Raw genomic sequence first — 25,431 nt, forward strand, 5'->3', positions numbered from 1 at the left:
ACCGGCAGTGACAATATTGTTCGGTGCCTACGTATTTATTATATGAGCCACGTTTTTTCGTCAACTGTCGACATCACCAATGTTTGTGGATTCTGTTTTCCCGCACATTGCCTGTTGCGTGATATTACGGCGTTCCTTAAACGGTTGAATACAAAAGAATTCTGATTTCATTCAACTTAGCAATCATGAAGCGCACTGTAGACCCACCGAAGTGAGTGTAAGTGCGGAGCGGCTAAATTTCGAGTTCAAATTACTCTGTAACATTTTTAAAATGTAAAGGCAGTTTCGAATTAAAAGTCTGAATTTCGGTAATGGGACCGACATTGTACTTCGAATTACGAATTATCCGTATTTCGAATTAAACAATTGAAATAACATGCAAAACTGTATCTCATGTTTCCGGGAACGAGAGCTTCTTTGAATTAGGCGGGATTTTGAATTAACCGATTTTGAATTATCGAGGTTCTACTGTATTGAGCTTGTTTCTGCTCATGAGTCATTGTTGAAACTTACACAAGATAATCTGTGTGAATGTTATTTTATTGAACGTTGGAATTGGTTGTGAGGATTAGTTTTCTATGATGTCTACAAGTACTTGTGATGGAGAACCTACCACTTCTCATTCTTCGTCAAAAAACTGGAAGAAACGGTGAGTCTAAACCTTAGAGTGTATTATGACTTGCAAATAATAGGCTAGTATTGATATTTGTTTATATTTTCTTGTGGTAGAATTGGTTTTAGAGGGGTGGGGTGTGTTCGAAATCAGCGTGTCACCTACGAGGACGGTTTGAAAAGTTATCGGAATCACTGCCAGATGTCAGTGCTAGAGCAACGAGGTTCCCGCACAATAATCACACATCCTTTGTGAGTGAACACGTGGCGCGTCAGTGCTCTAGCTGCAGAAGTGTGGTAGTGACGACTCTTTGTTGTTGTTCCCATGTAGTGATTTGTGACAATGGAAAAAACTGAGATTCGAGCAGTGATTAAATACTTTGTAAAGAAAGGTATGAAAGCAAAGGAAATTCATGCGACTTTCAGAACACACTGGGGGACTCTGCTCCTTCATTTTTAACTGCTGCCAAGTGGACCAGCGAGTTTAAATTTGGTCGGGAGAGCTTGGATGATGATCCGCGTAGTGGATGGCCAAAAAGTGTTACGACCCCAGCATTTATCGCAAAAGTGCATAAAATGGTCATGGAGGATCGTCGACTGAAAGTGTGGGAGATTGCTGAAGCTGTAGGGATGTCTTCTGAATGGGTATATTATATTTTAACCGCAGAATTGGGTATGAAAAAATTATCCGCAAGATGGGTGCCGCGGCTCTTGACACTGGACAATAAACGCACCAGATTGGAAATGTCCGAACAAAGTCTGGCCCGTTTTCAGTGCAACCAACAAGATTTTTTGCGCCGGTTTGTGACTACAGATGAAACTTGGGTCCACTACTATACCCCAGAGACAAAACAGCAGTCAAAGCAATGGAAACATGGTGATTCACCACCACCACCAAAGAAAGCAAAGGCAGTGCGTTCGGCCGGAAAGGTCATGGCCTCAGTTTTCTGGGATGCAAAAGGTATTTTGCTGATAGATTATCTTCCTACTGGCCAAACAATTATGGGGCAATACTATGCAAACCTCCTGGACCAACTACAGGAAAAGATACGCGAAACAAGGCCTGGTTTGGTAAGGAAAAAGGTCATCTTTCATCAGGACAACACTCCGCCGCACACAAGTGTTATTGCCATGGCAAAACTTCATGAACTGGGGTACGAATTGTTGCCACATCCACCTTAATTCACCTGATTTGGCACCATCAGACTTTCATCTATTCCCCAGGCTGAAAATTTTCCTCGGTGGACGGAGATTTTCTACAAGGGAAGAACTGACAGCCGAATTGGAGAGGTATTTTGCAGGCCTGGAGGAATCTCATTTTCGAGATGGGATCAAGGCATTGGAACATCGCTGGACCAAATGCATTAGTCTACAGGGAGACTTATGTTGAAAAATAAAAGCAGTTAAACCAAGGTAAGATACTTAATTCTAGTACCTACCTACAGGTGACACCAGGCATTATACTTTCTATATGTGATTCTTTGTGGCAGTATTAGAGTTACGGCACATTGTTTGTTTCTTCTCTAGGTTGGAGGTTCACAAGATTATAGAGGCTTTAGATGAACTGGACAGTATTACTGACTTTACACTAATTCCTCCCGATGACGGAGGACAGACGGAAGAAGAAAGTGGTGACGAGGCAGATACGGATATGAATCATTTAGGTGGCTGTATGTTGACAGCAATTGTTGAGACAAACGTTACGTCGGAAGTAGGTCCTGATTCTGATTCTGAATCCACCACAAACAGGGAAGAAAAAGAATTGCCGTCACGCCAACCTTACGGTAAGAGAAGCAAATTACAGAAACGGGTGCAACCCAAGATGAGAAATTGGTCAAATAATGAGGAATATTTTTCCAAGAAATCGGGACTAGGAGATACTGAAGAATGGACAGATACTGACAGAATTCTAACCCTTACTCCTGTTGAATGTATTGAGTTGTTGTTTAGTGGCAAAATCATTTAATATATTACAACAATGTCTAATTTATATGCTCTTCAAAGAAACCACAATTTGAATTTAGAACCGAATGAAGTTAGTGTCTATATTGCAATTTTGCTGCTGACAGGGTATTTGACTCCACAATACATACGCATGTTTTGGGAAGTGAAACACGATACCCATAATGAGATGATTTATCAAAGTATTCGAAGAAATAGGTTTCTTGAAATTCACCGTTATCTACATGTTTGTGACTACACCAGCTGCCCCAAAATGATAAGTTTGCTACGGTGAGACAATATTTTGACATGCTTAGTGACAATTTCATTCTGAATTTTGACAAAGTTTTCTTGAGTCACGTAGCTGTTGATGAGACAATAGTTCCGTACTATGGCATAGTGCTAAGCAACATATCCATGGGAAACCATTGAGATTTGGTTATAAACTGTGGTCTGCTGCAACGCGGAAAGGTTATTTGGTAACATTTGAACCTTATCAGGGTTCAAAGTCAGCAAAGCTGCCTGAGCAAGAAGTGTTTGGCCTCGGTCCGGCAGTGGTGTTGGAAATGTTATCACGTTTACCTCAAGAGAAGGGACCGTTTAACTTGTATTGTGACAACTTCTTTACCACTTTTGCACTGCTAGATCCACTATCTGAAAAGAATTGCGGAGGAACGGGTACACTCCGTGAAAATCTTCTTCAAAAATGTCCACTCACAAGCACACCTATGCTCAGAAAGCAAAAACTGGGAACATTATCGTATAAAGCAGATAAGGACATAATGGTTGTAAAGTGGCATGACAACAGTGTGGTCACTGTTGCTTCAAACTGTCACGGAGTTAGTCCAATGCTGAAGGTCGATCGAGTTGGAGTAACTGAAGGAAAACGAACACGAATTCAAGTCGAGTGTCCGCCAATGATTCAAAAATACAACAAATACATGGGAGGCGTCGACCGATCACATGAAAATGTTGACGACCTTAGGGTTGGATTTAGAGGAAAGAAATGGTGGTTTCCTCAATTTGCATTCGGTCTAGATGCGGCTTGCCAAAATGCATGGCAGATAGCAAAAGTGTGTGAGAATGGGAAGGATTTGACTTACTGCCAGTTCCGAACAATTATTGTCCAGGCATACTGTAGGCTTTATGGAAAACCACCAGAGAAAACCTTCAACAGATTGAATCCTGATGCTGGGCAGCATGAAAGAACTCGATGTTCCCAAAGAAGATGCGGCCTCTGCCACAAAAGAACGAGAATTATGTGCAAGACGTGCCAAGCAGGACTTCATATTCAGTGCTGGTACAGCTTTCACACAAGCAGTCAGTAGGACTGTAGCCTCTCGTACCAAGCGGGACATGATATTGAAAGTGAATTCACTGTATTAGCATTTATTTTCTGTTTGCTATTATAATATATTAGTCATTTTTCTATTTGCTTTTATAATAAAAGTGAATATTTGATCAAATTTATCTTGTTTTTCTTATGTTTTAATCATTTTATTTCTAATAAAAATAATAAAGCCATTGTTCTAAAATGTGCGTGGTCTGTTAACAGCATCTGAAATGCCCAGTGTCACCTGTAGGTGACACCTCATTTCTATCGTCCCATCGTCGCCGTAAGACCTATCTGCGTCGGTGCGATGTAAAGCAACTTGAAAAAAAAAAAAAAAAAAAAAAAAAGAACTATAAACCTCTCCATTTGGAAGTTTGACTTTAGATTCCTTCATTAGACAGGAGAACGGCATTAAGTTATGAAAATCAGCAAAAATTACCTCCTAGCCAAGCAACGGGCGTTGACGGGTTAAAAAATGTAGTTACAGTGAAACTCTGTAAAGAAGTTTTTCAAGGGACAAAAAAGGGCTTCTTAAGCAGGAAACTTCTTAAAAAGGGTATTGCCCAAAAACTTATTCTGTACTTTGACATACATGTGAAACATACAGCCAACAGATTTCCTTGTTTGTGAACAATAAAAAAATAGGCTGATATATAAGAGCAGCTAAAAGAAAGCCACAATATAAATACAGTATTAGATTATCATGACATGTATTTTTAGAGATAAAGTAAAATACTGTAATTGAACATACTGTATTATAAAAATTCTTGATAAGAGAAGGGAACATATTATATAAAACCTTGCGCAAGAGATAAAAGAAATACCAAGAACATTAAAACAGCAGATGGTGACCGTACATTATGTAAATTCCATATCGCATTAGACATTAAATACATTTCCAAACACAAAAGTCTAGGCTCCTACTTGGAAAAGAAATTGTCCAGGGTTGACTGTTTTTAGGTTTTTACTGCTTTCTTGAACTATAAACCACCGAGCTGGATAGCTGCAGTCGCTTAAGTATGGCCAGTATTCAATATTCGGGAGATAGTGGGTTCGAACCCTACTGTCGGCAGCCCTGAAGATGGTTTTCCGTGGTTTCCCATTTTCACACAAGGCAAATGCTGGGGCTATACCTTAATTAAGGCCACGGCGGCTTCCTTCCCATTCCTGTCCCATCGTCGCCGTAAGACCTATCTGTGTCGGTGCGATGTAAAGCAACTTGCAAAAAAAAAAAGAACTATAAACCTCTCCATTTCCCACATTGCCTTCCATGTGTTCTGAGGCACACTGACTGAACCTTCCATAAACCGCCTCAGTTTTTCACACAAACCTGACATCTGCTTCAAGTTAACGGCAGGAGACGGGACATCGGCAACTTATTCTTAGAGATTCTTAGAACCTATGCTTAGGCCTATATCACCCCTGCATTCCTACTAGTTGTCACGGCCACGGGCGTAGTTTCTGGCTGTTTCGCAAGTACTGCATGGACAAGCCAATATTGAGATTATTTTCCTGCTTTAATCCTCTTCATGCTAAAGGTAATGAAGAAAAGAAAAGCAGATTCGAAGTTGCAGAAATGAGTGCATGGGAAAGTATTGGGGTATTACGTGCGAGTGATAAAAGCGCAGTAGCAACACTAGCACATCTAAACGTAAACAGTTTCTTTCCCCGCAAGAATTTTATTTCATGTCTCCTCATCCTTGGGCTACATTCTAATAATGCAATGTAATAATTACGTATGACATGATAATATAAAGTTTAGCTCGTATAAAGGTAAAAATATAAATAACTTTCAATTTTATGCGAACACGTGGTATCGCAATGCCTCTGAGTGCATGTATCAGGCACAGGCCCCCTCTCACCAACACCCAGCTGGTTATCAATATTCGTAGACGATCGGGATCTTTCGGCCAGCTGTTTGGCGGCATAATATGTATCAGCTGGCAAGGCGGCTGTTTCCTGCATAGAGTCGGGATGTTTCTTTGTTTCGTAACACCTAACTAATAATGGACACGGAAAATCTTATCAGTTTAGTTCCAAAACATAATTTCCTCTACGACAAGACCCATAAGCATTATTGCAACAACAACGTAAGAGAGAATGTCTGGTAGGAAATAAGCAAGGGAATGAAAAATCAAACAGGTTAGAATATTCAATTTTGTGGTAGATTAGGCCTATACGGTACTTTATTTCGCAATTATTGTTGACTTTATTTCAGAATCATATTATCATGTTGAGTCCATATACAGTACGGTATGTCAGTACGATCAACTGACATGGCTTGGAATGTACAGTATTTACCGTGAACAATTTTGTAAGTGGCATTCCCTACGGTTGTCGTCCATGTATTCCTAACAAACAGTACGGTAATGCATAAGAAGCTGCTGTGTTGTGGACAAATACATTTTTCGGTTTTTAATTAATGTTGATGCCACCTCGATTAATGACTTCACCCTGTTGCAGCACACAACTTACTGCATTAATGTTTTATCAAACCATCCATTACGAGCTTTGTTTTTCGCGTAGAATCCCACTCAATTCGATTCTGCTTGATGTAAACGGTGGAGTGGAAATTACGACTGATGGGTTCGATTCGATTCCACAAGGTGAGAGTGAGCATCTGATGTTGGTGTTGTCATAGCGTGACGTTATATGGCCTTAGCAAGCCGAGAGGCTCCATGACAGGCGCAAACAGTGTAACACAGGGTTCAACTTGCACGGGGACTGGAGGGTTCTAACCATGAGCTGTTTTTAGCTGACGTTTTCTATCTCAAGGGGCTCTAAAATTTGAACTGTTTAACCGGGAAATATATTTACAACAGAACACTTTAAGCGGGATAAAAATATATATATATATATCTCTTAATGCAACCGATCAAGGGACCAAGAATATCACACCTCTTAGGAGGGAAAACGTCTTATGCGGGAACTTCTTAACTGAGTTTCACTGTAGTTCAAGAAGCATATAAATTAAATTTAAAATAATGACAAAATTACACCATATATCCACAAACATCAAGCACACTGGAAGTAAACCGAGATATCCTAAATGTCAATAATGTACCTGAAGCGTGTAACACAATCATATTACAACCCCTAAATTTATTAAATTTAGCCACTATCAAGTACAATTATTGATGCAAGCATATTTTATAAAGTGGCATATTACTATTATATTAAATATTGAACATGTTAGAATAGATTTAAACATTGTAGGCCCTAGTTGACTGAGATATTATTTGTGTATTATATTTATTTGTAAGGGGGTAGGAATTATGCAAGTTGTTGTATTTTGGGATGAGTGGTTGGGTTATTCTATGATAGAGATGGAGTTTTCTGCTAGGAGAGATACAATGATAGAGTCAAGCCTACAGGTATAAAAGGAGGAAGGCGTAACCACTCACAGTTACAAGACCCTAACCACACAGCAAACTTGCTCAGTTCCAGCTGTCTAAGAGCTATATTTTCCAAAATATGCAGGAAAAATTAACAGCATACAATCACCACCATATTGTGAAGATCATGGCCTGCTTTGGGATAGATAATACATTCAAGTATCAGGATCAATAAACTTTCGACTGAAATGATAAAAATGTACGAGACATGAAGATCAGAATTTACTACTCCTCTTTTGTTACAAAGGATTCTTCAGGAAGACTAACACTAACAGTGACAGGTTGCAGGAAGTTAATTTAAAAAAATAAAATTATTCATATTTCCATTAATACTCGTCACTAATTAATTTATACTGTGTATACGATCAGAAATTTATTTTTAACAGAGAGACTTGAGGATTCACTTTTAGACTTTCCCCTAAACTATTATTTCATCCCACATGAATGAAATCATACAGCCTAGATTGTTGTACCTTCTCTCCTGATCTCATATACCAATTTTAATTCAATTCTGTTCAGCCATTTTCTTTTGAGATGCGTACATGCATACGAACATGACTAAAATTTTAAAATTGCATTTTATTATTCCAGATATGATCCGCATATGCAGTAAATACAATTTTTAAATGTTCCACCCAAAGTACAGACGAAACTCTTTATTTCATTTACACAGATTACATTCCTGTTAGAGACATTAATGCTATAGTCATTACTTCCCAAAACACTAGCTTTTTTAATACTCAGGATTGTTCTCAGACTTACAAAGGTGCAAGACAAGAATCCTTTGGATTGATGTCACTGTGGAGTCAGACAAATGACTGAAAAACCTGAAGAACAGTGGACAATCACCGTTTACTTCTGAGGAACACACAATGTTTTCCAGCTCTTTATCTCGCTCCACACTGGTGTGAGTCCAAAAGTATTCCAAAATGTGAAAGCTTCAATCAAAACTATGGGCAAGACTACTATTCCTGTCCAGTTCTCTTGGGGGGGGGGAAGAGAGACCTGAATAATATTAATAAATCTCAACTTACCTGCTTATGCAGGACAGCCACAGGTCCCGCAGCCCCAGTCATACTGCTTTGAGTAACAGGAGCTACTAACATTGCTAGCAAGTCCCTGTAACCTAGACCAGGAAGGCCAGCCTTCACCAAGGCCTGGAAAAACTCTAGCATTGAATTAAGAGCTGCACCTGTTGGCAAAAAGGTATCCAATTAATTTGAAATCCATCACTTTTGTAACTTCACTGTTAGCTCAATCCAACCAATTTTCACAATTTACCACAGAAAAACATCATTACACATACAGCTTATTCTATGCCAAAATTATACAAAATCCGGAATAAAACCTTTCACAACACGCTTCTTGTAGTTTCCACTTTCTGTAAACTTATTTCACAAGTGTGCCATATTTGCTGCCAGCCCTGCAAACTAGGGGTAGAGAGCCTGCCTCTGACCGAGAGGTCCTGGTTTCAATTGCTGGCCAGGTCAGGGATTTTTTACCTGGATCTGAGAGCTAATTTGAGGCCCACTCAGCCTAAATGAGAACAAACGAGGAACTCTTTGATAATGAGATAGTGGTCCCAGTCTACAAAGTCAAGAATAATGACCAAGAGGATTTGTTGTGCTGACCATGCATTGCCTTGTAAATTGCCGGCCTTTGGGATCAGCAGCTGGTTAAGTGAAGGCTGATAAGGTTTCTTTCATTATATTTCTCGAAACATTCCCGAACATGCAAGGCTGGTTTTCTGTCACAAATTACAAGAGGAAAATTGAAGTCATCAGCATCCAAGACAATGAAGCACTTCTATCACTAGAAAGTAGTAAATGTCTATTTTTAATCTTACTTATGTTGAAAGTAAAAGGTATATAACACAAGAACACACAACAAAAGCATAACAATTTTCAAGAAGACTGCGCAGAAGTCCACACATGGCACACCAATGTTTAAATTTGCTACTTCCAGCATGTTCATACTGCTGACCGAAAATGTCCCCCTGTGGGTGCGGGCAGTAGAATAACACCCCACAGTGTACCCAGCCTGTCGTACGAGGTGACTAAAAGGGGCCTCAGGGCTCTGAACTTTGGAGCGTGGATTGGCGACCACGGGGCCCATAGCCGAGCACTGGCATTGCTTCCACGTACTTGTGCCAGGCTCCTTACTTTCATCTATCCTATCCGACCTCCTTTGGTCAACTCTTGTTCTTTTCCGACCCTGATGGTATTAGGTTGCGAGGCCTAGGGAGTCCTTTATTTTCACGCCCTTTGTGGCCCTTGTCTTCCTTTGGCTGATACCTGCATTTTTCAAAGTGTCGGTTCCCTTCCATCTTTTCTCTCTGATTGGTGTTATATAGAGGATGATTGCCCAGTTGTACTTCCTCTTAATACAATAATCACCACTACCACCACTGCCCAACAATGGACGATCCTTTAGAAAATTATGAGAGAAGTGCATATAATTTGGAACAAAGGAATATATTCTCTCAGAAACCAACAAAATAACTAAACTAGAAATAACAATAATAATAATAACAATAACAATAACAATAATAATAATAATAATAATAATAATAATAATAATAATAATAATAGTACCGGTTGGTACACCCCGACCCCGCAAATTTAAATATTGCGCCAGTTGAAAAACTCCTCTACAGGAGAAAGCCTGAACTTTAACAAACTGTATTAACTCAACGGTTTCTCGGAAGATGTCACTATTGTAAATTTGGTAATTTTGAAGAGTTCTGAACTGTGTCTATTTCGATTTGTGTTTGTTTATTCCGTATCAAGAAGTGTGGAAATTCTCTTCTAGATGTCTCTACAGAGAAAAGACTACGATTGTGCACTCTGGTGCGAAGTGATGGAACCGTTTTTTGAAGAAACCTTGTATCCATAAGTTTGTTCTTTGTTAAATTTCTTTCTTTCAGGTTTTGGGTTGGCAATATTGATCTCTGTTTCCGCCAGTTTTGAATTCAGCCAATCCCAAATTTTCTAAATTAATTTTCCTCCAATCCTAGGTTTCTTGTTCATGTTGTGTGTAACTTTTGATGTTAGCCAATAAAGCGAAAGGGTGTGTCTACTTATTCCTGAAAGGTCTCGAATGTTCCATGAGGGTACATAAACTGCTGATTTTCTTGTCTCGGGGCCACTTCAGTAACATCTCTCTTAGAGTGTGAATATGTAGCAGGGGGCGGGAAGTGCCTCTTTCTTCAAGCAGTTGTTCTTCAACAAGGTAATGGCCTGTTAACATCTTTATTTCTCGCTAGCTCAGCAGTTTAACTCTCGGGGAGGGTTCGAAGCCTTTAATATGTAACCTATTCCTTTAAAATGTAAATTTCCTTTCTGTGTATGTAAAAACTTCAAATCTCTTTTACTATAAAGCGGGGATAGTGTGTGCTTCACCCTCTCGAACTCCCCTTCATTGTGAATTTGAGGTGACTATGTTTTCATAACCGTTTTTCTCTTCCTTCTTAAAGTCTTAAACTTATTTTGCCGACTAGTCACCTCCATAGATTGGGATTAGCCCCTGTATTATCGGCCTAGTGCCACATAGGTTTTTAGACAAAAACGTTGTGTAGGAGTGCAAGTTATCACCTCCATTCTATTCTGCATTATGGGCCAGTAACTTAACCTGATGTTTGTTTTCCTCATGTAAAGGCCCTGTAGGTTGGGTATCTAATACCCCTGTTTCCTGGTGTGCCTTGAGGGCAGTCTGAAGTGAAAGTTGTTGTGGCCTTTGAGAGGCTTGTCAAATTGAGAGCGGGTCTGCTCTTTTCCTTAACATTGTAATTAGGAGCAAGTGCTCCTTGTACTTAGGAGTTTTCTGCCCTTTAGCAATTGTGATCGTGAGCTGAGAGCTCAGAAAGTAAACTTGGGGCTCGAAGCCCAAATTTTGTAATGAGCTGTAATTTGTTAATTGTTGATCTGCTACTTGGTACCTGTTATACTCTGTTATTTGTTGATTTTGAAAAGAAAATATAATCTTTGTTAAAGTTTTAAATTAACTTTAATTTTGTAGTTGAGACCTATTCCAGCCCGCACCTTCTTTCACCTTTAACTACCACGGAGATCTCCGTAACAAGTGGTAGCAGACCGTGGTTGAATGGGTCTCAATTTAGCCCCTTCTGGCGGCTAAGACTTACTTTGTTTTGAACTCTAACAATTTTCTCAGTCGCTGGTTTTTCTTTTGTTTTTTTTCCAAATTTGTAATGTTCTGTCATCATGCCCGGCCCTCGCGATGTCCTCCATCCCGGCTATTTGCGCAAGGAGGAATTGATTTATGAATTAACAATTAGAAATGTGCAATCTGGAGGCACGGTTGCGGCCGATACCTCAAAGCTCAAAGATTCCCTTGAATTGCCTGTTTCCATCCCAACTTTGGGTGAGACAAGAGATTGACGACTCTCTCTCCACGATCACTGACAATACTACGGAACTAGCATCCGTAGTTAGTTTTTTTTTGAAGAAAATGATCCATCACCAAATCAACTTAAGCGTGTACAAGCTAGACTTTTCCATTTTTATAATAGACTTCACGATCTATTGTCTCTTAAGTTGAGTGATGTTCAGGGGAAAGAGGATAGTGCTCTTATCGAAAACATTTCTAAATCGTCAGGTAAAGTTAGCCAATTGTTAACTGGAGCAACGGCTCCCAAAACTGACCCGCCCATGGGGGTAAACATTGTCAGCGAGGAGCATTCTCCCACCGGGGAAGAAAGTACGAAATCTGTAGAAGTCCAACAAACTTCTGTTCCATTAGGAGCTGAGTCCGTTCGTCGCACATCCATTCCACCCTTTGTGTTGAATAATGCACCTTCGGAATCTGCTTCTCCGCCACTTAGGCCCCTTCCTACTATGTCACCTGGTTTCAGCAGCTTGCCCCATCCATTAGTTATGTTACTTAGAGGTATTTCCAAGTTTTCTGTTAACTCCACAAGTGATGTCATTGCTTTCTTAAGGTTTTTAGTCGAATTCCAAGATCATGCCCTCGTTTATTCTCTTTCTCCCTGTCAAATCCTTCAGATAATTTACACTTATTCCATTGGTGTCCTCTCAGACAAAATAGTAAGAGCCACTGCCGAACAATCATCGATAGAAGACTTCCACGCCCATTTATTGGCAAATTTCATTCCGGCTAGGGCAAGGTCATCATTAATACAAAAATACTACTACCGTGTACAGCGTCTGGATGAAAATCTTGCTGATTTCATCCAAGATATTAAATTCTATACCAGGGTGTTTGCCCTTCACTTCCCTGAAGATCAGATTGTACAGGCCATTGTGGAAGGTATTTCTCCATCATACCGATCATACTTGTGTTTTACGTCGCGTCCGCAAACTTTTGCCGAGTTAGAGGCTATGGCTGTCTCAGCCGAAGGAGTTAGATACGCCGATACCTTGCGTGTCGCGAGAGAACCCCTTCCATCCTCTAGTAGTTTTCGGCCTCCACCTCGCCGACCCGTCACACCACGTAAATGTTACGCTTGCGGGTCGCCTGACCATCTTCGCAATAAATGTCCATTGATCAAGTCTAGTGGGACAAGGAATGGAGCAGGGTCATCTCAAGGCTGTTTCAAATGCGGCGCATTTTCCCATATCGCCAAGAATTGCCCAAATTCGAATAGCACCCCCTCCTGCTCAACTTCTGGTGCAACTTCCACCAATGCCAATAATAACAAGTGATAGTGGCTTCGGCTGAGTCGACTAACTCTTCTTTCCGAGGCTCAGCCCCAAGTAAAACTGCCGAATTCTCAAGGAAAACTCAGTTTTCGAATTCATCTTTTGAAGGCCCTAAAGAATGTCTTAGGACTGCGGCGGATACCCCCGCACCTGTTCCATTTCTTAAGACTGAATTGAATAATGAACCTGTAACCGCCCTATTCGAAATTGTTTGTAAACTTCCTGACTATTGCTCGTCTTCAGTTCAATATGTTTCGGCTAATTCTTCTCCATTAGAAATTTTAGGTTCTTTATATGCCAAAATTCGTATTTCTAAATTTACTAGGAAGGTTAAACTGTTTGTGGCAAAGCACTTGTCTTGCCCCATTATATTGGGAGCAGACTTCATGTCCCATACTGGTCTAGTGCTCGATCTTCTGAGCAAGACGTGTTCGTTCAAATTTCCTTCAAGTTGTAAAATTCCCTTATTAAAATGTAATTCTGTGTCGTGTTCATCTGTTTCGCCTACCCAGGATGAGATGTTGTTAGACCTTAGACATCTCCCTGAGGAGCAGGCAGAGAGTATTCGTAAGTTGTGTCAGTCGTTTCCAGAGGTTTTCTCTGAGACTCTTGGAGTTACTGACCTTATCGAATACGAGATTGAGGTTATGGATTCGATTCCTGTCCGTTTTCCACCTTATAGGCTATCTCCACCTAAAATGAAAGCTTTGAAGGAAATCATAGATCAGATGTTGAAGGTGGCTTCAGGCTTGTGACTGATTATAGGGCTCTCAATCGGAAGGTGGTGTTACAATCTGTGCCCCTTCCCGATCTTCATTCTTGCTTTTCCTGGTTTCGTAAAGCTAAGTTCTTCACCATCTTGGACCTCAATCAGGCTTATAACCAGATACCGCTAGCAAAGGAATCCAAACACCTGACAGCTTTTGCCACAGATTGGAACTTGTACGAATACAACCGCGTGCCTTTCGGGCTCCCCACGGGAGCAGCTGTGCTTACAAGACTGCTAGATAGGGTCTTCTCCGACATCAAATTTGAGTACTTGTATCATTATCTGGATGATGTCGTCGTATTTTCTGAGACCTTTGAAGAACATCTTGATCATCTAAAAGATGTCCTTAATCGCCTTCGTAACGCAGGGTTAACAGTTAAGCTGTCCAAAGTAGCTTTCGCTAAACCTTCCATGTCATTCCTAGGGCATATTGTGTCGCCCAATGGTGTTGCAGTCGATCACTCTAGAACACAGGCCATCCGTGATTTCAAGCCTCCCAAGGACATCAAAGGTATTGCTAGGCTCATTGGTATGGTGAATTTCTTCAGGAAATTTATTCCAAATTTCGCCAATAGAGCGGCGCCCTTGAACTTACTTCGTAGGAAAGGCATAAAATTTGAGTGGGGACCTTCTCAACAAGCCGCTTTTGAAGATCTTAAATTAGCTCTCTGTAATGCCCCTGTTCTTGCTATGCCTGATTTCTCTAAGAAATTCATCGTCCAAACCGACGCGTCGTCATCGGCTGTGGCCGCAGTCCTTCTTCAAGAGACTGAACTAGGGAGGCGACCCATTGCCTATGCATCTAGGACTCTATCGGCTCAAGAAGCCAAGTATTCCATCTATGAGCTTGAAGGTTTGGCAGTCTTATTTGCTTTAGAAAAGTTCCGTCTCTATCTGGAACATGTCAAATTCGACTTGGAGACAGATAACCAAGCCTTAAGTTGGGTCTTAGCTAGGTCGCGTCGTACGGGTCGTATAGCCCGCTGGGCCATCAGGATTTCTGCCTTCCAGTTTGATGTTAGGCATATCAGAGGTACTGAAAATGTTGTGGCAGACGGACTAAGCCGTATGTTTTCCAATGATGTAGAGACCCATGAACTGGTTGATAGTTCTTCACCTCCCGAGTCCATACTACCTGAGGTCAATGCCATTCTAACAGATGCTCCCATGCTCTTTAGGGATATTGAAAAACATCAACGTGAAGCTCCGACGCTGGCTCCGATAATGGAAACCCTTTCTTCTGGGAAACACATCGTCCCTTATGTACTGAGGAATGGTGTTTTATGTTGCCCGTCGAGGCATGATAATAAGATGAAAGTGGTGGTCCCAGCCGTTCTTGTGCCCATGATCTTCAAGTACTACCATGAGACCCCATTAGGGGGGCATTTAGGTATCTTCAAAACCCGTGAAAAGATCCGGGAGATGTTCATTTGGAAAGGTATGGACGGTGAAATTCGTGAACTAGTTAAAGCTTGTAAATCTTGTTGGCTTAGTAAACCCACCATGTCCACTAAGCAAGGGCTTTTGTCTTCTCATCAAGCGTCGCGCCCCATGGAACGTCTTTACATCGACTACGTAGGACCCTTCCCCCAGTCAAAGGGGAATGCCAACAAGTTCATCCTTGTGTGTGTAGATGGCTTTACTAGATTTTCTTGGTTATTTCCGACTAAGCTGGCTACCGCTCAGTCCACTATTTCCTGTTGAAATTCCATTTTTGCTTCTTTTGGTCCGTGTCAATATATTGTGTCCGACAATGCTAAAGCTTTCACTTCCAATCTTTTCCGTAAATTCTGTTTTGATCTAGCCATCTCGCACGTAACTACTTCTGCTTACTATCCTCAACCATCTCTAGCTGAACGGGTCAATCGTAATCTGAGGTCGGCTCTTATTGCCTACCATAACGACGATCATTCCAGGTGGGACACGTCCCTGGATTGGTTAGCTTTCGCTTTGAATTCGGCGGTTCATGAATCCCATAAATTTACTCCAGCTTCTTTGATGTTCAAGTTTGTTCCAAACACGCCGCTCTCTAACCTTTGGTCTCCGAGTGATATTCTACCTGAGACAATAGATCCTGACAACATTAAAGAGCTTTGGAAGAAGGCTAAGGCCAACCTTAAGGTTTCTCATGAAAAGGTTAGGGAAAGATATGATCGTGGACGGAGACCCACCAATCTGAAGGTAGGCGACCAGGTTATGGTCAAGAATTTTGTTCCCGCGGGCAAGCTTGCCCCCAGATTTCATGGGCCGTGCGTCATTTTAGATTTCCTTACCCCGGTGACGTTGTTACTAAGCAATCCAGCCACCGAGAGGATATTTAGGGTTCACCTGTCGCAGGTGAAACCTGTGTAATTTCCGTGCTAACTTGGTCTTTATAATTTTGTAAGAATCCTCGAGGTTATATTTTTAATTTCATTTTAAGGCCTTCTGCCCCTTATATTTTTACATGTGGTTGAATCTGCATTGTATAAATATTGTGAAACCTTCCTTGAGGTTACTCTGCTGTCCTCTCCATACGGCCATTACCACGCTCCCGTCTCCTGCTAAACCACACCAGTGGCTAATTAAAATGAAATAAAAACTTCCACGCCGCAGGCCCCTCAACCTCACCGCAGAGACTGTACCCTAAAACCATTATGGTCCAACAAAATTCTGCCGCCGAGATCTTAATGTTTCAGTGCCCCCGCAGCTATGCGGCGCCGTACCGCTACTGAGGTGGGGTACGGGCCCACTCCACTCCAGTGAGGTCAACCAGTGTACGGTGAGCCGGAGTCCTCCTGCAAACTACCCGCGGACTGTAAACAATCGTCGCATGTGCGGCGTGCTTCACCACCACTACCCCTCTCATAGTAGCGGGAGAGGTGTATGTCAGAGTACTTGAGGGGTCCGAGCGGCCTCCTCTGGACACTAGCAGTGGCGGCTGGTCTGGCCGTCAAACTTAACAGCCGAGGTTCTTCTTCAGCTACATGGAGACTTTATTTCTACGATTAATAATTTTTTGCTTCAAATCAACCTTTGGTGGACTTAAAAAAATTTTTTTCTTCAAGAATTAAAGTGTTTTTTGAATTCAACTACTACAAACATAGAGACCTTCCATCAAAATCTACTACAAAAGTTTAAAACTGGACTTAATCTAGCTGCACCCACCAATATCAAACCTATTAAGAGATCTCTGACTACTGAAAAATTGGTATTTTCTCAGCTAAATTTTTCTTCATCCAATCTGAAAAAAAAAAAAAAAAAAAAGTGGACTTTGTTTTAAAATAAAAATTTTTGTTTTCTTCGGTGTCACCCCTTGGAAGGACTTTTGGGGGGGGGGTCTGTACCGGTTGGTACACCCCGACCCCGCAAATTTAAATATTGCGCCAGTTGAAAAACTCCTCTACAGGAGAAAGCCTGAACTTTAACAAACTGTATTAACTCAACGGTTTCTCGGAAGATGTCACTATTGTAAATTTGGTAATTTTGAAGAGTTCTGAACTGTGTCTATTTCGATTTATGTTTGTTTATTCCGTATCAAGAAGTGTGGACATTCTCTTCTAGATGTCTCTACAGAGAAAAGACTACGATTGTGCACTCTGGTGCGAAGTGATGGAACCGTTTTTTGAAGAAACCTTGTATCCATAAGTTTGTTCTTTGTTAAATTTCTTTCTTTCAGGTTTTGGGTTGGCAATATTGATCTCTGTTTCCGCCAGTTTTGAATTCAGCCAATCCCAAATTTTCTAAATTAATTTTCCTTCAATCCTAGGTTTCTTGTTCATGTTGTGTGTAACTTTTGATGTTAGCCAATAAAGCGAAAGGGTGTGTCTACTCATTCCTGAAAGGTCTCGAATGTTCCACGAGGGTACATAAACTGCTGATTTTCTTGTCTCGGGGCCACTTCAGTAACATCTCTCTTAGTGTGTGAATATGTAGCAGGGGGCGGGAAGCGCCTCTTTCTTCAAGCAGTTGTTCTTCAACAAGACAATGGCCTGTTAACATCTTTATTTCTCGCTAGCTCAGCAGTTTAACTCTCGGAGAGGGTTCGAAGCCTTTAATATGTAACCTATTCCTTTAAAATGTAAATTTCCTTTCTGTGTATGTAAAAAATTCAAATCTCTTTTACTATAAAGCGGGGATAGAGAGTGCTTCACCCTCTCGAACTCCCCTTCATTGTGAATTTGAGGTGACTATGTTTTCATAACCGTTTTTCTCTTCCTTCTTAAAGTCTTAAACTTATTTTGCCGACTAGTCACCTCCATAGATTGGGGCCCCTGTATTATCGGCCTAGCGCCACATAGGTTTTTAGACAAAAACATTGTGTAGGAGTGCAAGTTATCGCCTCCATTCTATTTTGCATTAAGGGCCAGTAACTTAACCTGATGTTTGTTTTCCTCATGTAAAGGCCCTGTAGGTTGGGTATCTAATACCCCTGTTTCCTGGTGTGCCTTGAGGGCAGTCTGAAGTGAAAGTTGTTGTGGCCTTTGAGAGGCTTGTCAAATTGAGAGCGGGTCTGCTCTTTTCCTTAACATTGTAATTAGGAGCAAGTGCTCCTTGTACTTAGGAGTTTTCTGCCCTTTAGCAATTGTGATCGTGAGCTGAGAGCTCAGAAAGTAAACTTGGGGCTCGAAGCCCAAATTTTGTAATGAGCTGTAATTTGTTAATTGTTGATCTGCTACTTGGTACCTGTTATACTCTGTTATTTGTTGATTTTGAAAAGAAAATATAACCTTTGTTAAAGTTTTAAATTAACTTTAATTTTGTAGTTGAGACCTATTCCAGCCCGCACCTTCTTTCACCTCTAACTACCACGGAGATCTCCGTAACAATAATAATAATAATAAAAGGTTCACTAACTGACACAGAGATAGCAGCAAGTAACAGAAATATATGGTATCCATCTTACAGTACAATTGACATCAGAGCTGTAGAAACATGTCACAGGTCATTAGAGTAGAACGAGTTATAAAACCTGTAAGGGGAGCTTAAAAATACAGACCACTTAAATCTTTTGATTGTGACACATCCATACACTACACTCCACTGAAATGAACAGTGGAAAGTGGCAAACAAGTGCAAATGAAGCCCTAAGGGTGGCGTACACCATCTTGAAGTATATTACTCCGGAAGTAGCATCTACTAAAGAAGTACAGTAGGACCACTATAATCAGGATTTTGACAGTGCGGCAGAACCGATAATCCAGCATGCAACACAAATAGATTTCTTCTCAACTTTTGAGGGATTTAGCGTATGGCATGGTTGGTAGTACCACTTGGCCTTTCAGTCACTATTGTCTGTGCGAGTATGCTCTCGCCGGAATCAGTCAGTCGCCATCTTTAGGGGCGTTACTACCACTACAATTCTTCGTTTTCGTAGACCTACACAATACTCACATTTGTATCACGGCAGTGCGGTTTTCTTTTACAGTTATTTAATACATTTACTAGACTGTTTCACAGTTTAGCTATACATATAACTGTCAAATTGGTTACACCACAATGAAAAGTTCACACCTACAGTGAATATGTTTTCTAAACCAACCATCTCATGGGCTGAGGTTTCGCAAGCCTCGCAATATGATGTTGCTGAAGTTATGAATCTCCACATTATACAAAATAATGTTGTCAACACAAAAAAAGCTCCAAACAGGAGCCAAACACCCCTAAAATGTTCCGGAGGTCTCAGAAGAGAATTCAAGCTAACACATCAGTGGTAGATACTGGTCCGACATGTTCCACTCCCTTGATATCATCAGACACCTGTGTTAGGCCCATAGACAGCGATTCAGATAGAACCCGACCAAATTTTTATTTGCTAAAATTAATGTGTTCTTGGTTTTCAAAGCCATGGTGCCTTTTATTTCACGATACCGGTAGGCCTACAAAGATGATTTAAATGCACAGTGCAGCATTTGATTTTTAATTAAATTTTGTTTTTACAGTACAGTACTGCTTCTTTTTCTACCGCTTTTCCCACGCCTGTAGGGTTGCGGGTGTGAAATGTGTCGCACATGTGGATTTAGCCCTGTTTTACGGTCAGATGCCCTTCCTGATGTCAACACTACATGGAGGGATATAATCACTATTGCATTTCTGTGGTGGTTGGTAGTGCAGTGTGTTATCTGAATATGCAGAGGATGGAACAAACATAAACACCTAGTACCCAGGTCAGAAGAATTAATCAGAGGCAATTAAAACCCCTGACCAGGTTGGGAATCGAACCTGGTACTTCTGAAGTGAGGGCCTCAACGGCTAAAACTGGCTAACTCTTGTAGGACACTTCATTCTAATGTGGTGGGGTTCTAGCAGAGTAAAGCTCCTATAGGGGCACCCTTGCCTTAGATAGGAGCCGAGCAACCTGCGCTGTTGTTGTGCTCTAGAAATGGTAATGAGGGAATGGTTTAGAAAATGTCCCCTAAAAATAAAGATTGGCCAAAAATTCAAAACAAACTGCCAGGGTTTCGCCAACGATTTAGCATTACTAGCAGTGGACATAAAAGAAGCAAAAACACAGATATCAAAACTTCAAAACATTGCAAATAAAATTGGCCTTAAAATATCATTTGAAAAAACAGAAATTATGCCCCAAAAATCAACACAACTAGAAGAAGTTACCGTAAATGGTAATAAAATCAAAATACTAGCTCAATTTAAATATATTGGAGAAGTAATAACACATAACCTAATTGAAAAAAAATCTCAATCCAAACAAGAACAAATAGATTAGCTAAAGCACAAAAATTGACATGGGATGTTATCAATGTTTATCAATAAATGCAAAAATAAAACACTACAACACATTTATAACACCGGAAGCTACATATGCAGCAGAATCACTTCACCTGAATAAACAAAAAATTGAAGACTGACAGACTTCAGAAAATTGAAAGGCAGATTGGAAGAACCTGCATCAACAAAAAATACCAGAAAGATGAACAGTGGCAGATAATACCTAACAAAGTCGTGCACAAAGAGCTAGAACCCATTACAGATACTATGCGAAAGAAGAGACTGGGATTCTTTGGACATGTCATGAGGATGCAAGATTCGAGACTTCAGAAACAACTAGTACAACACAATCTCATCTCAAAAAATACCACAACAGGATATAAATGGATCAGAGAAGTAAGAATCTGAAGGAAATAGGCCTTACAACAGAAGACACCACAAATAAGATAAAACTGAATACAAAACTCAAGAATACAAACCTCTGCTTTACCGTTACATGAAACAAACTAACACCACGCACATTTTCAATCGAGGAAAGGGCACGCAGATCGGAGCATCAGAAGATGTACTGGGAGGACCGCAAAGCCTGAACAATCCCTTCAAAGAGACCTGAACGATGGACTGACTTAAGTGATCCTATGCGGTCATAGAAGAAGAAGAAATACTAGTTAGATTGTTATTGTATATGCTTATTAATGAATCTGCCAGTTCAATATTTATAGCAGAAGTCATAGTGAATTATGAAGTAGAGTAGAAAGTGAATTACAGCTCAGTTGTTTAGTGATTTTAATCAAGACTACTCTGAGGTGTGACTTGTGCCATTTTTGCACTAAAACCAGCAGTTAAGGATTTATTTTCTCAAGATTATATGGATACCTACAAGCTGACCACCTCAATCAGGTATGAATGACTTAATACACCTTAGAGTACTTACATATTTGCATTTTCATGTGGGTTAAGAATAAAAAATATTTTTACAAAAAATAATTACACTCACAAGCAAAAACTTATTCACTTGGGAAGGATTAATATTATGTAACTAGCACACATCTAGGCTATGTTAGCCGGCTCCTAGGGAGAACACTGCATTCTTTATTCCGTGTAATCTTGACGCGCCACTCACCCATTTCAGCATTCACATTTCAGCGACCTCTAGTTTCCTTTCCCGAGCCCTGGTAATTACCCATGTCTCCGCACCAGAAATTGTTGCGTTCTTTCTGATCCACTGTCCTTACGATAATCACGTATCAATAAATAAACTTTAAAGAAACAAAATAGCTTTAGACAATAGCTTCTCTTAAAATACTCAAAAGCATATATCGAGTTCATAGTGAGCAGATTTAGTGAGTTACTTAGGTCTAAGAATTGTTTGTACGTACATTAAGATAGTGGAATTAGTAAGAGGGTGGAGAATTCAGGTTCTATTTTAATTATACTACAGAATCAAAATTAAATTTCTAATTCACTGGCTGTCCACTTTACCATCATGAAGCTGTTAGTTCTTACACACAAAGATTAAGATTTCTTTATCCACTATACCAGAGGTTTTCACTACAAAACTTCAGACACTGATGGTAAAATTAAATATAATTATACTGTAATTAAAATAATAATCTGTAGGTGAACCCCTTTGAGGTATTGATAACGAACTCAAGCTTGTTGGCTTCCTATAGAAATGAAGACAAACACAAATTTTCTGTTCAACTGACCAAAGACTTGCATGTTTCGTGATTCTCTTGTTTCCCTGCTTTCACACCACACTTGGAATCGGTTCTTTCTCACTTTTGTTGTTAGATCCTTTTAATCATAAACATATCCACACTGAACTTAGATTATTTAATAGAAATATGTACACAATGACGCATATAATACATGACAAACTAACGACCTCAAAGCGTACCAGAACAAGAACATAATAGAATTCCGAATGCTGGCCTACAAACAAAACACTGAACTCATGCGTTAGTGTGCCACAGAATCTCAATACAAAGGACAGTGTGTCATGAACAAAGTAAAGTTTAGAACCCCTGCATTAGACAAAGAGCTCCCGTTCCTTAGATAACTCCTGAAAATCATGTTATACAGATACGAAAGAAAAACTTACCTTGCAACAAAGGTGACTTGGCCAAGATGAGGATCTCTGGGAGTATAGAGTCAGATACCCTGGCCAAGGCAGCTGGATGGAGCTGGGCGATCGACGTAAGTAAGGTGAGCGTTAGCTGGGCAATGTGGAGGTCAGCTTCACACAGCAGAGGAGACAATTCTACTATTACCTGAAATAGCAAAGGAGAAAACATGAACAGCAAAGGATACACAAGGTCTAGTCATTAAATTCCTGGAGTGCTGGACTGTACTTCCTGCGCTAATACTGAACAGTGTTACCACTGTTACCCACCAAAATCAGTACTGCCAGGCTATGATGAGTCAGTGAGCTTAAAACCAGCTTCTTATGTGCACAGGGAGCGAAACTCCACTAATATTTAACTACATGCTCTCTGCTATTAGTGAAATGGAAAATTTACATGAACATTGCACCTGTAACAAATTCTGGTTCAAGATAGAAAAACACATTTAGAAGGTTATGAAATGTTGAAGACTGCATTTTGGCAGCAGGTTATTGGACATTCCTAAATATTTAAATGGTTTTCCTGTTTTAAGGAAAGCAGAACATCAACTGATTACGATCTCTGGCCTGGTCGCCCAGTGTTCACTTCAACGCCATACGACTGATCCGCAAACACAGTCCAACAGTTAATACCGCTTTCATGTTGAAGTTTTGCAATGTGTAGCAGAGAAGGATGTGAAGAGCAAGCAGTCTGATTAGTGGTGAAATAAGACATGACCGGGCGAGTTGGCCGTGCGCGTAGAGGCGCGCGGCTGTGAGCTTGCATCCGGGAGATAGTAGGTTCGAATCCCACTATCGGCAGCCCTGAAAATGGTTTTCCGTGGTTTCCCATTTTCACACCAGGCAAATTAATTAAGGCCACGGCCGCTTCCTTCCAACTCCTAGGCCTTTCCTCTCCCATCGTCGCCATAAGACCTATCTGTGTCGGCGCGACGTAAAGCCCCAAGCAAAAAAAATACATGGCTCATTCACCATGACAATGTGCCTGCACATACTGCTCTCAGGACTCGATGGGGTTTGGCCAAGAACAACAAGGCTCTGGTGCTACATTCTCTCTATTCACCCAACCTTGCATGCTAAGACTTCTTCCTATTCCCAAAACTGAACATAAAGTTGAAAGGGCAAAGATTTCAGATGGTGCACGAAATTCAAATAGAACAGCAGCCCGTTTTGAACACATTGCCAGAAAATGACTTCTTGGAATGCTTCCAGTAAAAGCAGCGCTGCTGGAATTGATGTCTAGCCTCAAAAGGGGACTACTCTGAAGGTGATGGGGGCCAATAATGTCTCAGGTATATAACAAACTGAGACCAGTACAAAATTTATTGACTTGACCTTGCTGAACAGCTTAATAGTACAGAGAACATATTTTGGTAATCCTTCATTTATGGTGGAAAGGAACACTCCAAGAATTACTGTATGTAATCATCGAATAAAATAAGATACACAATTTATTCTCCTATGGGTTTTAACTCTTCGAGAGTCAGGTTTCTTAGCCCGCTGCACACCCCAAAATTTAGGTTTTTGCACATGTTTGTAAAACAACCCTCAAGAGGCATTATATTTTAATGAAATGAATGAATTAAACAAAGTATGTTATCAAACAACTAGTTTAAGAACAAAAATTGTGAAATATCATTTTTAGTAATGTTTTTTGGTATGATAATCCTCAAAACAAGGCACAGGGAACAATTTTTTGAAAATGTCAATTTCTGAAGAATGTTTAATCAGTGAAACATCCTGAATTCCCGAATTACTGTTGGGGGTTGGCGTGAATTGGTTAGTTATAGTCTCGTCTTCCCAAACTCTGTGATTACCAGGCGCTTTATTTATCTTCGTTCGCTTCGGACGTGGCGGCTGTAAGACCTCATCCTCACCACTTGAATTATTTCCAGATGTAGCTCCTACATCGTCTTCATCACTGTCTTCAAATACTGAACAATCACTTTCATCATTCATAAGAATTTCACGAACTGTATCGTCGCTTGTAAGCAAGTCAGCTCGACTTGGCGCAGCCATTTTAAACTGTTTGCAATCGACTCGCTAAAGCTGAAGACATCCTCTTAAAAACATTTCATTTCCAGTGCTCCCCGTGGTGATAACAATAACCTAATGACTTCAGAAAATAGCTAACAGATGTCGGGAGCTATCCGTTTTTCAATCGTTGTCCAAACACATACAGTTACAAAGATATATCACTTCAAATTCCAACATGCAATATATTGCACCGTAACCACAGCGGCACTTACCGCTACACAAAATATACTGCACCGTGACCTTCAAGGGAATAAATCACATGGACAGGTCTCATAGCAATGATAAGATAGGACAGAGTTAGGACTATCAAGGAAGTCTTAATTAAGATACAGGCAATTTAAATAACTAATTAATCTTTTCCTAATGAAGACAGACCATCACAATACAGTAATACACAGCAAATGTAACTGAAAGGGAACAAACACATGTACTAAGGTACACTGGCACACATCTGCTCTTAATCTGAAACTAACAAAAAGCACTCATCTGAGATAATTAAGTGTAAATTTTAAAGTGACTACATGCAAGTGTCCACGAAGACTTCATATTACCTGAATGTAATATAGTCAAATGTTCCGTTCCTGTGGTCAGTTCTGCAGGTACAATTCCTCATGAAGACTTAAAAATAAATTAGTTCTGAACCCCACCCTGGATTACTAATGGAACAGTATTAACGATGACATTTACCTTGTTGAGCAACTCTGAGTTTAAGGCATTGCTGTAGTTGCGCACGAGTGTGTCCAGAAGGGTAAGCGTGCTGAGTTTCAGGGCCCGTTGGTTCTTACGGAGGAAGGATCCTAGAATTGGGATTGCTTCACCCTAAAAATAAAAGC

The 25,431-nt window shown here is 40.4% G+C and overlaps 1 protein-coding gene across 1 annotated transcript in view; it reads right to left on the reverse strand.

Annotated features, from left to right (window-relative positions):
* Positions 1 to 25,431, reverse strand: part of Cand1 (Cullin-associated and neddylation-dissociated 1) — a 197,164-nt gene that overhangs the window by 68,078 nt on the left and 103,655 nt on the right. The window contains exons 13-15 of the mRNA XM_067153221.2: positions 25,286 to 25,417; positions 22,541 to 22,709; positions 8,316 to 8,473 (exon numbers count right to left, since the gene is read on the reverse strand). Coding sequence (XP_067009322.1) covers positions 8,316 to 8,473; positions 22,541 to 22,709; positions 25,286 to 25,417 — 459 coding nt within the window. The remainder of the gene's footprint in view (positions 1 to 8,315; positions 8,474 to 22,540; positions 22,710 to 25,285; positions 25,418 to 25,431) is intronic.

This window comes from Anabrus simplex, chromosome 8, assembly GCF_040414725.1.
Source record: "Anabrus simplex isolate iqAnaSimp1 chromosome 8, ASM4041472v1, whole genome shotgun sequence".
Lineage (NCBI taxonomy): Eukaryota > Metazoa > Arthropoda > Insecta > Orthoptera > Tettigoniidae > Anabrus > Anabrus simplex.